The sequence below is a fragment of the Onychostruthus taczanowskii genome, unplaced genomic scaffold (assembly GCF_017590055.1).
Source record: "Onychostruthus taczanowskii isolate IOZ18803 unplaced genomic scaffold, ASM1759005v1 scaffold79, whole genome shotgun sequence".
Classification (NCBI taxonomy): domain Eukaryota; kingdom Metazoa; phylum Chordata; class Aves; order Passeriformes; family Passeridae; genus Onychostruthus; species Onychostruthus taczanowskii.
The window spans coordinates 504,846-517,182 of record NW_024505782.1 but is presented as its reverse complement, the minus strand read 5'-3'; the positions used below and the strand labels follow the sequence as shown (position 1 = coordinate 517,182).

Genomic DNA, 12,337 nt, shown 5'->3' with positions numbered 1-12,337 from the left:
CATCACAGTAATCAACTTTTCATCTCTCCCTTGATATCTCAACTCATTAATCTTTTCACACAGAATCACAGTTGCCCGGAGAAAGAGACTGACCCCCAGATCACCACAGCCACCCTTCAGGAAGTTGAAGAGAGTGATAAGGTCACCTCTGAGTCTCCTTTTCTCCAGGCTAAACAATCCCAGCTTTCTCAGTCGCTCCTCACAGGGTTTGTGTTCCAAGCCCCTCTCCAGCCTCGTTGCTCTCCTTTGGACACGCTCCAGCATCTCAACGCCCCTCCTGAACTGAGGGGCCAGAACTGGACACAATACTCAAGGTGTGGCCTCACCAGTGCCCAGTACAGGGGAAGAATGACCTCCCTACTCCTGCTGGCCACACTATTCCTGATACTGGCCAGGAGCCATTGGCCTTCTTGGCCACCTGGGCACAATGCTGGCTCATGTTCAGCCGACTGTCAACCAGCACCCCCAGGTCCCTTTCCACCTGAGCACTGTCCAGCCATGCCATCCCCAGCCTATAACACTGCAGGGGGTTATTGTGGCCAAAGTGCAGGACTCGGCACTTGGACTTATTGAACTTCATCCCATTAGATTCTGCCCATCCATCCAACTGTTCCAAGTCCCTCTGCAAAGCACTCTGTCCCTCTAACAGTTTGACACACACTCCCAGCTTAGTGTCATCTGCAAATATACTAATAAAGACTCTAAACCCTCATCCATGTCATCAGTAAAAATATTAAACAGAACTGGCCCCAGCACAGTTCTGATACTTTCTTTCCTATGTCCAGTTGAGAAGGGGAGTGAATGGCCAGACAAGGCCAACCCACTTAAGTGTTCTACTAAAACCTGAAGCAATATAATTTGAAGCTGTTGTTCAAGGAAATATAAGTATCTTAATTTGTTTTTGAGGAACTTTCAGAAAACAATGAAGCCATGTTGGAATGCAGAGAGAAGGGTCTTTCCAGGTATGGTGGTATAGAGGGACACTTAATTCTAATACTCTTAGAAGGTGCAAGCTCTCAAGTCATTTAAGTGTGAATAAAAAGCATTTATTTTCATTCACACTTGCGGAACTGAAAGATCTTTCCACAGGGGAAAAAAACCCTTTTGGATTCATATGAAATATGCCCAAAATTCTAATTAAATCCACATGGAAGTAAAAGATACCATAGAAAATAGTAAAAACAAGAATTAGACTTGCTTTGATTTTCAAAATTAAACTGTTTATCCTTCTTGCCCCAAGAATTGGAGGATAAATATAGAAAATAGAAACACAATGCAGACTCAATATTTGTAAAATAAGGATATTACAGGACTGTCCTAAGATGGTGCTCAGCTAAAAAAGGATTCCTGAAATCAACATAAGGTCCTGGAAGAGCTGTGTCTTTCATCTGGTGTGTTTCAGAGGCTTGGCTGGTTGCCACTATTCAAGAATTCTTTACTGTTTATAGTTAATAGGAGGAGCATAATTCATTTGATCTCTTTGTTGCCCTCTGTCTAACATGGTATTTGTGCACTCCTTCCTATTAAAGATCCATTACTGTCTCAGCCTTTTGCTTTTGTTATATTGTCAAGCTCCATCCACAGCAAACAGCAACAGCAAAAGTAAGGAGGAAAAATTCTGTAGCCTACCCCTCTTCATGTGCTCATGCTTTGCAGGTACATCAGTATCCAGAGACTGCAAAAAGTAAAAGAACCCTGTCTTATAGACACATACAGAATTATGTTGTTCTGCAAACTTGAGTCTAACACAGGTGTTCTGATCCTCAGGATTTTTTGTGGCAGAACTCTGAACCTGATCCTATGGAAGGAAAAGGTGTCTTGGACTTGAGTGCTGAGCAGATGTGCCTACCATTCAAGTTTCTTTGCTTGTTTGTCATTAAAAAAAAAAATTAAAAAATTGTTTTCACTACTTTTGTTTCTCACAGACAGAAAATTAAAGCTAAATAATATAATTCTCACCTCCTGGAGCCCTGGAACATCATAGTCACCAGGAAAATAGTGAAACTTTTCATCACTGTGGGATGGGGTTTGGAGTGGAATGTGTGTTTGGAAATAATGTTCCACGGTAGCATTTTAAGTCCTTGAGTGTGCTGTTTAAGTTATATTGTCCATATATATGTTATAATATATGAATTTATATGAATGTATATACTTTTGATTCCAGATTTAATAATCATTAGAAGCAAAATATCTTAGCAGAGATTTGTAGACATAATAGAGTGAAATTCGGAAGGTGAGTGTATTTTTTAGCATTTCAATTGCAGCTGGCATCAAGATTAGTACATAATATACATTTATTATGTACAGAGAAATATGCTCTTTATCCCAAAACTCTGAGCTTTAAAGAAGTTTGAAAATTAATTTCTTTTTAGAACAATAAATCTACACCTGATATGAAAACTGATACTAAAGCATGGAGTACAAGATTAATCTAATAAAAAATATTTTCTCATGGGGTTCTTTGAGCGATTTGACTCCAGTAAGACATATAAGGCATTTCAATACAAAGAACCAGGATTCTGATTTTGCACCTTTTTTTTTTTTATGCTAAAGCCGAGCTTGTTATGGTCCAGCAATTAGTGATAAATGAAGCCAACAGTGATGGATTTTTTTCAATCATGGTTGATTAACAATATTATAAAATTGCTGCGCTGCTTTGCTTTTCATGCTATACAGAGGTTAGATTAGCACTTTTCCTAACACGTAAGCTTATTGATCTTACAGTATTTTGTAGGAATAGCATCTTTAAACTGATTAACAGACTAACTAGAGACAGACTGCAGTGTCTGGTGTCTTTGGTAGAAGCAGATCTCAAATCGATTGCACTGGGAGTGACAAGTGGGATATTTGTAATCTTTTACAACACAGCTCTGTAGGAACTTTCCAAATAAATGCACTTGCATGCTTGTCTAGCTCATAATCCACTTGGCAGTGTTTAAATGAGTTTATTTCAGATTTCAAATTTCAGATGTGTAAAACATAGTGATATCTTTCATACAAGTTTTCCAGTGTTTCCAGTTCAGTTTTTACATATGAAACTGGTTACTTTAAACCAGATTGAATGCTGTCAAAATAGGTAGTTTGGTCAGAAATCAAGCACAGATATGCAGCGAATGGCAACAGAAACTTTTAGTCAAGAGGTGATTGCACTACTGTTCTGACAACAGCAGTACATATATTCATTTTTGTCTTGTTTCTTGTAAAGTATTGTTCAGCCTGTTATGTAGATGAATCCAAACCTCTGTTATTCCAAACATTGCTATATGTTCCTCTTTTCATATATGTTCCTCTTTTCAACATGGGAAACATGTCCAGTGGGAGATTTAGCTAGCCAAACACCAGAATTTTCTCCAAAACACATTTCACTAATGATTTTAAAGGAACTGGCTTTGTGTTTCTTACCATTGTGTAGCAACATTATACACTTAGTTCTGATTATTTTTAATCACAATAGATTTAAGAACTAATGTGCTCCCTTCTGTTCAACCTACAGAATACCAATAAACAGCTTTATTTTTTGAAAAAAAATAACAAAGGAAAATAATCTATGACATAAAAAAAAAGTTTAAGTCAGAGAAATTCAAATTTATTCTGTTTGGTATTTCCCTGGTGAAGCTAGAGCTAATCTTACATTTACTCAGTACATACAGTGAAGGTGAAAGCATATGAATGACTGATCACAGATGAAATTCAAGAGCCTATCTACTCTTTTCCTTTTTTTTTCTTTTTCTTTTCTTTTTTTTTTTTTTTTTTTTTTTTTTTTTCCTGGTGCACTATTTTACATGGTTCGGAGTGAAAATATGAATGCTTGAAGTGAAGTTCAGGAAGTGAATTTCAAGTAGAAGGACTTTCAGGATGTAGGCATTGTCATCAATCTGTAAACTTTTCCAAGGTAACAACTGAAATGCAAGAATGTTTTTGTGTTAATTTTTTTCAGCAGTCCAAATTGAAATTGAAAGAATCACCTCCTTTTTTTATTTATTTTTTTTTTAAGAAACCAATATTACAAGGTTGATTGAAAAGGAACAGCTTGGCAGAACATTAAAAGTCAGAAATTCTGACAATCCCAGTAGATTGTGATGTGTCCCAGAGGGCATTCAAATACAAATCAGAAAATAAAAGAAAAAAAACCTGTCTGTTATTGTTCATTGCCTGTGTTTATTGTGACTATATCAGGCTTGACATGCATGGATAGTAGGTGTAAATCCATATTGTGTGAAGTCTTGAGACACTAATCTGGACAGATTTGGGACCAACATTTCAAGACAAGCAGTGGATAGTCTTTGGGAACACTAGTAGCATTAAAGATCAATAAATGACCTGTGAAGGAGAATTCAGAGTAACTTTTCTGGTGAAAAATAGGAAACCTGAGAGAAAAAGAAGAGACAGGAATACTGAGAACAACATTCTCCACACTTACAGGGTTTGTTTGGTTCACTAGCCAAATATATAAATATGTCCTTAGTATGTTCACTATATCTTTTCATAATAGCAGCAATAAATAGGATGAAAAGTTTTAATCTTATTGTGTAATAAAGGCATTTGGGTTTCAGAGATGTTTCTAATAGGATAGTGAGGACATTCTTTTCAGAAACAGAGTAATTTCTCACTCTGGAAAACTTTAATGTAAGGCTAAGTAAATATTGTTCACTTTACTTTCATGGATTTGTGGCGTGGGGAAGGAATGAAAAAGATGACTTCTTCAAAGCTCTTCTAATCCTGTCTATATGCTATTTCTTATTACAGTCATGCTTATATTTTTCCTTCTTAATGAAAGTACTAGAAGGTGTATCAATTTAAAATAAGCCTACATTCATTCTCACAGGAAACCTGTTCATATGGAGCAAGGCTTTAACATCTCTAAGATTCTCACATTCTGAATATCAGTCTTGCACTTTAAAGTGTAGAAGCCTTATCTGTGGGTGTAATTAAAATTCAACAGAAATCCATAAATGGCCCAGAATCATTAGCATTTCTAGACAGTTAGGATCATAAATCATTTGTGAAAGTTTATTGGAAACCCAGAGAAAAAAGCTTTTCCCTTTGAAATAATCTAAGACATGACCTTCAATGTTTCTGTTCTGTATGGAGTTAGAGTAATCACTTGTAGGAATTTTAAAGTTAATATTGTATGAGTGCTCTCAAGAATGTGACAAACTGCCCCTATTTCTCAAATCTTTTTACAGCAGGCACAGTGTTAGTTATGCTGTTTGACCTGGGATAACCAAAGGGGAGCTGTTTTCTGTGACAAACTTTTCTTTGACAAGACCAAAAGCAAAATGCTGCTTTACTCTCTGGACTCTGAAATAGTTTCACAGTTTCTGCTAACAGCTAACAGTCAGCCTTGCATCTTTCCTCCTACCATTTACTTTTTCTTCATGACATGCTGGTAAGGCTTAGATTAAAAGGTATTTCAGCCGGGGCAGGGCTGAAATGTGCCTGAATGAGGGACAGCAACGAGAAGTTCAGAACAAAATGCATCTATTTAGCAGCTGAGGACGCATCTTCAAGGTGTGAGGCTGTCAAATGTCCAGTCAACTACACCAGGTGTGACACAATGAATCATCCCACAGATGAGTAATCTGCAGAATAGAAAAGGGATTGGGATTATTGGAGGAAGTCAGTGTGCCTGTGGCAGGTGAGTGATTGAACCACTGGGTATTTCTAGTAGGAATCTGAATTCTAAAACCACAGAGATGCTTCTGTAGTCTGTTGGAGATCCCTTAGCAACACGATTCAGAGATGTTCAGCATATTTGAGACTGAATATATTAAGCACGCTAATGTAAAATTTAAGTTTAGAATTTTTCTTTTAGGTCCCCTAGCAATTACTTTATTATGCTAGCTTTTTTCAGAATTGATCAAGTTAAGGTGGTGTGCCAAATGTGTTTTTTTTTTTTTTCCTCAGGAGCAGGTTGAATCAGTTCTCCAGTTCTGTGCAATGATTTCTGCATTAGCACTCTTTCCTGTCATAGCAGCACTTCAGCAATTCAGCAGGTTGGCCTTATATGCCTTTTTATGAAGGATTTTTTTATATTTTCTTCCTCTGCTGTGTCTAATGTGTAAACATGAGGGACAAAAGATTGGTCAGTGTTTCCATAATGGCATGGACCTCTGTGGGCTCATGTATATTCACTATTATTAGACAGTTCATATGCCTTTAACCCATCACTTAATGGAGCACAAATCAGTCAAGATTTGCATTTTGCTTGCTATTCAAGTTTTTAAACTCATGAGCTCCCTGCCTAATGACAGGAATATTTATCCAGGTTAATTGATAAAATCTCCTCAACATAAAGTGCTCTAGGAAACAATTTCAGAACACTTACATGTTGTATTAACATCTCATTATTTTATTCAACAACCCCAGAGCAAGTGGGGATGTAGGATGAATGGTGTGTGTTTCCTAATGGCATTTTCTCTAGAAAAAAACCTCATCTCTTTTAAGATATGTGTATGTTCTTTTTCTTGAGATCCAAGTGTTGTTGTGATCTTTTCAGCCTTAACTAACACATGAATTCAAACAAAGCAGTTGCTAGAGTTTGAATATTGAATGGTTTGATTGCTTGCTGTATATTACAGTGAATTTTAATAGAAAATAAATGAAAAAAAAAAAGAAAAATCAGCAGAATTGCCATAAAGTCATAAGCAATATGTAAACAGAAATAGAACCAAATTTCTTGAATAAATGATTCATTACAAGTTAGTATTCCAAGAATTTTTTCCACCTTTGCACTTACTCTTTTTTTTGCCTAAGGACAGCTTTCTATGAATTTACATCATTATAAATGTGTCTTTAAAGCAGTGAAGTAGAGATAAAATAGATGGGTAGAATTTGCTGTGGAATGTCACACACTGTAAAAAACTCCAGTACCTCAGGTTAAATTGTTGTACAGATTTAGTACAAAAAAAGATTTAGTACAGTTTATTCCTGTTATCTGTAAAATATTTATGCAGCTGATTTCCTCCCCCCCCCCCCCCCCCCCATATTAATAAGTGTTTCAGGCCAGGTAATTTCAAATCATCTCAGTATTAATTTTTATTGTCAGCAGACTGAAAGCAAACCCTTGTACTTTACTGCTCTGGTGGGAGAAGGAAGACTAATTGGTGTTATTGTAAATGGAAATAATGCTAAATACTTCTCCTCCACTACTGAATTGAATGAAATTAGGGCAGAGGAGGTTGTTTGTCAATACCAAGTTATGATGAAAACCAATTAGAACAAGTCCTGTATTATAAATAGGAATGCAGTATCACCTTTTCAAGCTATGGACAAGTCTCTGGAATTTAGGAGGATATGTCTGTCCAATATGTTTGTTTATATAATGCAATAATAATTAATAAACTGCTAATGTTAAGTAAACATGTATGTGTCTTTAAAACAAGTATTTTAAGTGTTTAATTCTCATTAGTAAATACTTAATTCTGCTCTTTTAGAAGAAGTGCTGTCAATTTTTTTCTTGTTTTTCTTAAAAGATGAGGAAGTGGCTTTCTATTTGGTTGTCTTACTCATCTTCCTTCTCTAACATAATTATATTTTATAGCTACTTCTATTTTACAAATTCCTTCCCCATATTCCATCTCTAAACAAAAGAAAAAATGGACTTGACACTTCTCTATGACAAACACCTGCAGCAGCTGGGAGAAAAAAATCTAACTAATTTTTGTCTCTCATGTATACCTTATGTTTGCTAATATTTTTATACATAAATACATTTTGCTTAGGTTGCCTCCTATGTCATGTCCACAGTCACTTGATTTACTGGCATTTTAATGTGAGCCAAATGTTCCTGCCAGGTATGGGAACAAAAGCTCCTCAGGGGAAGGTTGCTGTGTTGATGGGAGATTACCAGAAAAACCCAGCTGTTCTAAGCAGTGGTTTTGGTATCATTACTAGTTTTATCTACTATATCAATAATAAGCACACAAGATTGGTTTTAATTAAAATTAAATTCTAATCGCAGCAGGGATTAACTGACCTACCTGTCTGCTCCTGCTGAAATTCAATATTTAGATACCATATTGTTATATGCAGCATTTCCTGTTTACGTCCTACTTTATGCTCTGATGAGCAAACCCTTCTGAGTTCTGAGGTTGCCATCCAGACATAAATACAGGCACCCGGCCCTGGCACCACAGAGCTGCTCACAGCAGGGCTGGCTCAGAAGTCCCTCAGGACAGTGGTTAGTCCTGACTCTGGAGGACTTCTCACAACACAGTGACTCTGTCTCTGCCCTCTTTTGCTGCCTGGCTGAAAGCAGACCATCTTACCTGGATTTATCTCTGTTTTTCCAGGATCTGTTCATGTGAGTACTCCTTAAGCAAGAGATGGTGATATTAATAGTCCACTACAGAGTTAATATTGCTCTGTATTTAAATTTTTTTTCATTACAAGATCAGTTATACTGCCCATATTTCAAGCATTAAAAATTTTCCTAATTTAGTTGTTACTTTTTTAAGTTGGTGGTTTTGGTTTTTTTAGTTTTTTTGGTGGGTTTTTTTTTTTTTTTTTTTTTTTTTTTGCTTTGTTTTTTTTTTTTCCTTTTTGAACTGGGCTACTTTCTGTTCCAAACACTATCTCCTCAGTTTTTATTAGGAAGAAAAACAAGTATTCATGTTCTGTTCACCTTCTCCATTCTAATTATTTTTATCATCATATCTCTGTATCTGTCCTTTTTAAAAAAGTATTTTCTTAGCCCATTAAGTTACCTTTCTAAATTATATGTGCCTTTCTACGTCTTTTCCTCTCCTTAATTTTCTTTAAATCATGTCCTCCACCAGTCCACCAGTCTATGATTTTTTTTTTCCATTTCTCATTCCACTTTTAATTCTAAGCTATTCCTAAGTAATAAATACCGTGTGTTTACTCTCTGTGGAATTATTGGAAGAGTGGACAAATGAAGGTGTCTGACTTCCAAAATACTTTATTAGCTGCTTCTCCTGCATCCATTTCCATGTCTTCTTAATAGCTACCTGTATTGTGAAAGCCCAGCACTTCTAAAGGAGTACAAGATTTGCTCTCCACTCATTTGCAGTAGATGCTTATTGATCCCCAAAAATATCAAAATAACAGTTAAAGCTGGGCAAGTATCTTACTATTTATCATGTTCTTTAAATAGACGAGCTGTTCTAAGAACAAAATCATAAATCAATGAAGAGTTGCTGTGTTTTGTTGTAAGTTTTCACTGAATAATTTCAGTGAGAGATTTTCACACTGAATGTCATTCACCAGGTTGGTAAGACAAATCACTTCATATTAGTATTAAATACATTTAAAAAGTTGATTTTCTTTACACCTTTTCTGAATGAACAAATATATTCCCCTTCCTTCCCTGTCTCCTTCAGAAATTGTATGGAAAAAGGAAGGAAACAACAAGTAAAGTTGTTGGGTTTTTTCCCCACAGTATCTGGTTTATTTCTGCAAATAATTGATGCAAATGAACTAAAATGAGTATTGATCTGGGGACAAATCTAGCCCTAGAAAACTTCAGTGTTTGCCACAAGCTTCATGAAGAAAAAAGGCTGTTAAAAGTTGTTGCTTGTTTCACTTGTAATAGTATCAAGTGTAAAACTAGCAGACTTGATGATTATAGGATGCATATTCAACTCCAAGGTGAAAAGAAGGTTGTCTGGCTTGTTTTAAGATTCAAGCAAGTACTACATAAAATAGCAAGCTTCATAATTAAGAAATTTGATCCATTTTATGTAGCTGATGTATCTGATCTATTTGTTCAATGACGCTGCAGCCCCAGAGGTACCAGACCTCTTAAGCCTCACAAAACTGCTGCTGTCCAGGAAGAGAAACAGAGAACGATACAGAGCTGGGAGGGGGCAGAGAGAGATTTTTATTGGAAGCTGTTAAAGTGGTTGCTATGAGACCTTCTCCAGCTAACACAGGCACAGCAGTGTGTGAGGCTGTTAAATCACAGCTCTTGCATTATACCTTCCTTTCTGCCTTTTTTTTTTTTCCCCTAACACAGCTTTTATAGTTGTTTAAGATCAGAGAAAACACCTGCCAGTTGCTTTTTCTTCTGTTTCAGTCCCTTCTGCTGCTTCGTGCAAGATGGAGCTAGAAAATGCAATGATCAGCTCCTCGAGCAGTTCTTCATCAGGCTCCAGAGAGTACAAGGTGGTGATGCTGGGAGCAGGGGGAGTTGGCAAAAGCGGTAAGTTTCAGCAACAATATTTTGGGAGAGAAGGGGTGAATTGGGAGTGCAAAGTTCACCGGAAAAGGACATCGTTTAATGAGGGGTTTCTTTCCTCTTTCTCTTGCACATGGCTTGGGTAAAAGAATACAGTTCGTGACTGGGGCAATGAGTCAGCTTAATTTGTTACAGACTGAAGCGCTGCAAGGCTTTTTAATTGGTTATTTGTGTAGGGCTGACCTTGGGTGCGCTGTGTGTGAGGAGGGAGCAGCCAGGCTGCTGCTGTGAGTTCAGCAGCAAGTGCCCGTGTCACTCTCCTGCTCCGTGAGGGCTGGTGGTTTGCTGGACAGCGTGGATGTAACTTGTTGGCCTGAGGGTCCTTGTGCTCAGGCAGAAATCAAACTAACTGCAAAGTCAGCTGTACAGTGCAGAGTGTGTGGGATGCCTGCAGTGGCTCTGTTTTCTTCCCCTTTTTTTTTTTTTTTTTTTAATTTATTTATTTTTCATTTCGCTGAGTGCCATTGTGGCTCAGCTGAGTTTAGTCTCCTCTCTGTTCTGGACAGGTACAACATGCCTGAGTCTCACTCCAGGCTATGAAGCAGATTTGCAGCATATTTTAATATCCCTGTCTACAGCTGGCAAGATATGCTAGTGTCTGACAATGATATCTCTTCAGACGAGTCATTATTTTCCCTGGACAGTGTTTTCTTTTTCCCAGATATTATCAACTTTGATTTATTCTCGCTGAAACCAGCATTCTCTGTTCTTACAAAGACTTTGCTGAACATGCAGAGTTTGTCTCAGAAGTCAGTATATTGAGTTGGCCACACAACAAGAATTTGATTACATTTTCTGGAAATTTAAAAGAACAACAGAAAGAAAAACAAGATTGCAAAAAAGCAGGATAATATGGTATAATGCATCCCAGCTAGATTCCAAGGAATTTTCAGGATAAATAGCTGTGACACTAAACTGTAACAACTGTGTGTATCAAACAAGTTTTATTTATATTCAAGCAATACGATGAAGTATTGCAAAAAGTTTAAAATTGTGAGTAAACATAATTTTCTTTCTGTATCCACAGTCTTTGTGTTTTTGTTGTATTTGGCTTCAACTTCAGTGGCACATCTTTCAGCTAAAGCTGTTTCCCATCAGTATTACTTAACCAAGCAAACAGTTCTCATACAGATGTTGCTATATAATCACCATATAAAATGTGAAAGAACAAAATATTGGTAATCTCAGGGTGAATTCTGCAAATTCACATTATCTTTTCCATAGAAAAGAAGGTATCTAGGATGTACCAGCTCGAACTTTCAGTAAAATAGCTTTTTTTTCATTATTTATGCATCTTTTAGTTTCTTTTTTCTTTTTTTTTTTCCCTGAGTGCGTCCAAAAGATGGCAGCAATTTCCCCCACCCCCAAACATATGTTTGTAGGAATAATGCAATTTTGAAAACTTGTTCACCACAAAGTTTTACAAACTACATTCATAGCATGACTGAATCACAACACCAAACTTTACATGTACGTGGAGGAAATTTCTGAGTTTCCATTTACTATTAGATAAGAGTTGAAGTCACAAATTGAGTTAATTCAAATTTCTGTGTTCAGAAAATGTTAGCTGTTAATTTAATGAGAAGAAAACCTTTAAATCTGTGGATTGAACAAGATATGATACATCTCCAAAGCTGAGAAACACATGAGAAACAAGTAGAATTGTGCAATCTAAATAAACTAAGATGGGATTAAGTGGGAATTTAGGAAATTCTATAGTATGAAAACTTTCTCTTGTTATCATGATAGTGAAACTCCTCATTGAAAAAAAAAATACCCCAGCAACTAAATATTATTAAGAGTTCATAAGAAAGGAGGTTGGCAGTTCAACATTTACTGGCTCTGAACTTCTGATGTGCAGTGGACCTGAAATATTTCAGTAGAATGCTGAAAGATAGTCCAATTGATAGAATTCAGAGAGAGATAAAAAGTAAAAATAGATGTCATTCTATAAATCTTGAATTCATTCTGACTGTTACATAAACAGGATTAATTTACACTGGATTAAAACAGAAAAAGGACTTAATGATTACTTTCATTGTACAAAATGAGCTCTGTTTTCTCCTAGTGACCTAGATTCAATGCGTCCAGGAAAATATGAATTTATCCATAAAAGTGAATCAGAGTAGAATAAGG

At 36.4% G+C, this 12,337-nt stretch overlaps 1 protein-coding gene across 1 annotated transcript in view; it reads left to right on the top strand.

Moving 5' to 3' along the window:
• The first annotated feature begins 9,906 nt into the window (after nucleotides 1–9,906).
• The window catches only part of RIT2 (Ras like without CAAX 2), a 172,498-nt gene continuing 170,067 nt past the window's right edge, over nucleotides 9,907–12,337 (top strand). Inside the window, exon 1 of the mRNA XM_041423568.1 lies at nucleotides 9,907–10,165. Coding sequence (XP_041279502.1) covers nucleotides 10,063–10,165 — 103 coding nt within the window. The 5' untranslated portion in view covers nucleotides 9,907–10,062. The remainder of the gene's footprint in view (nucleotides 10,166–12,337) is intronic.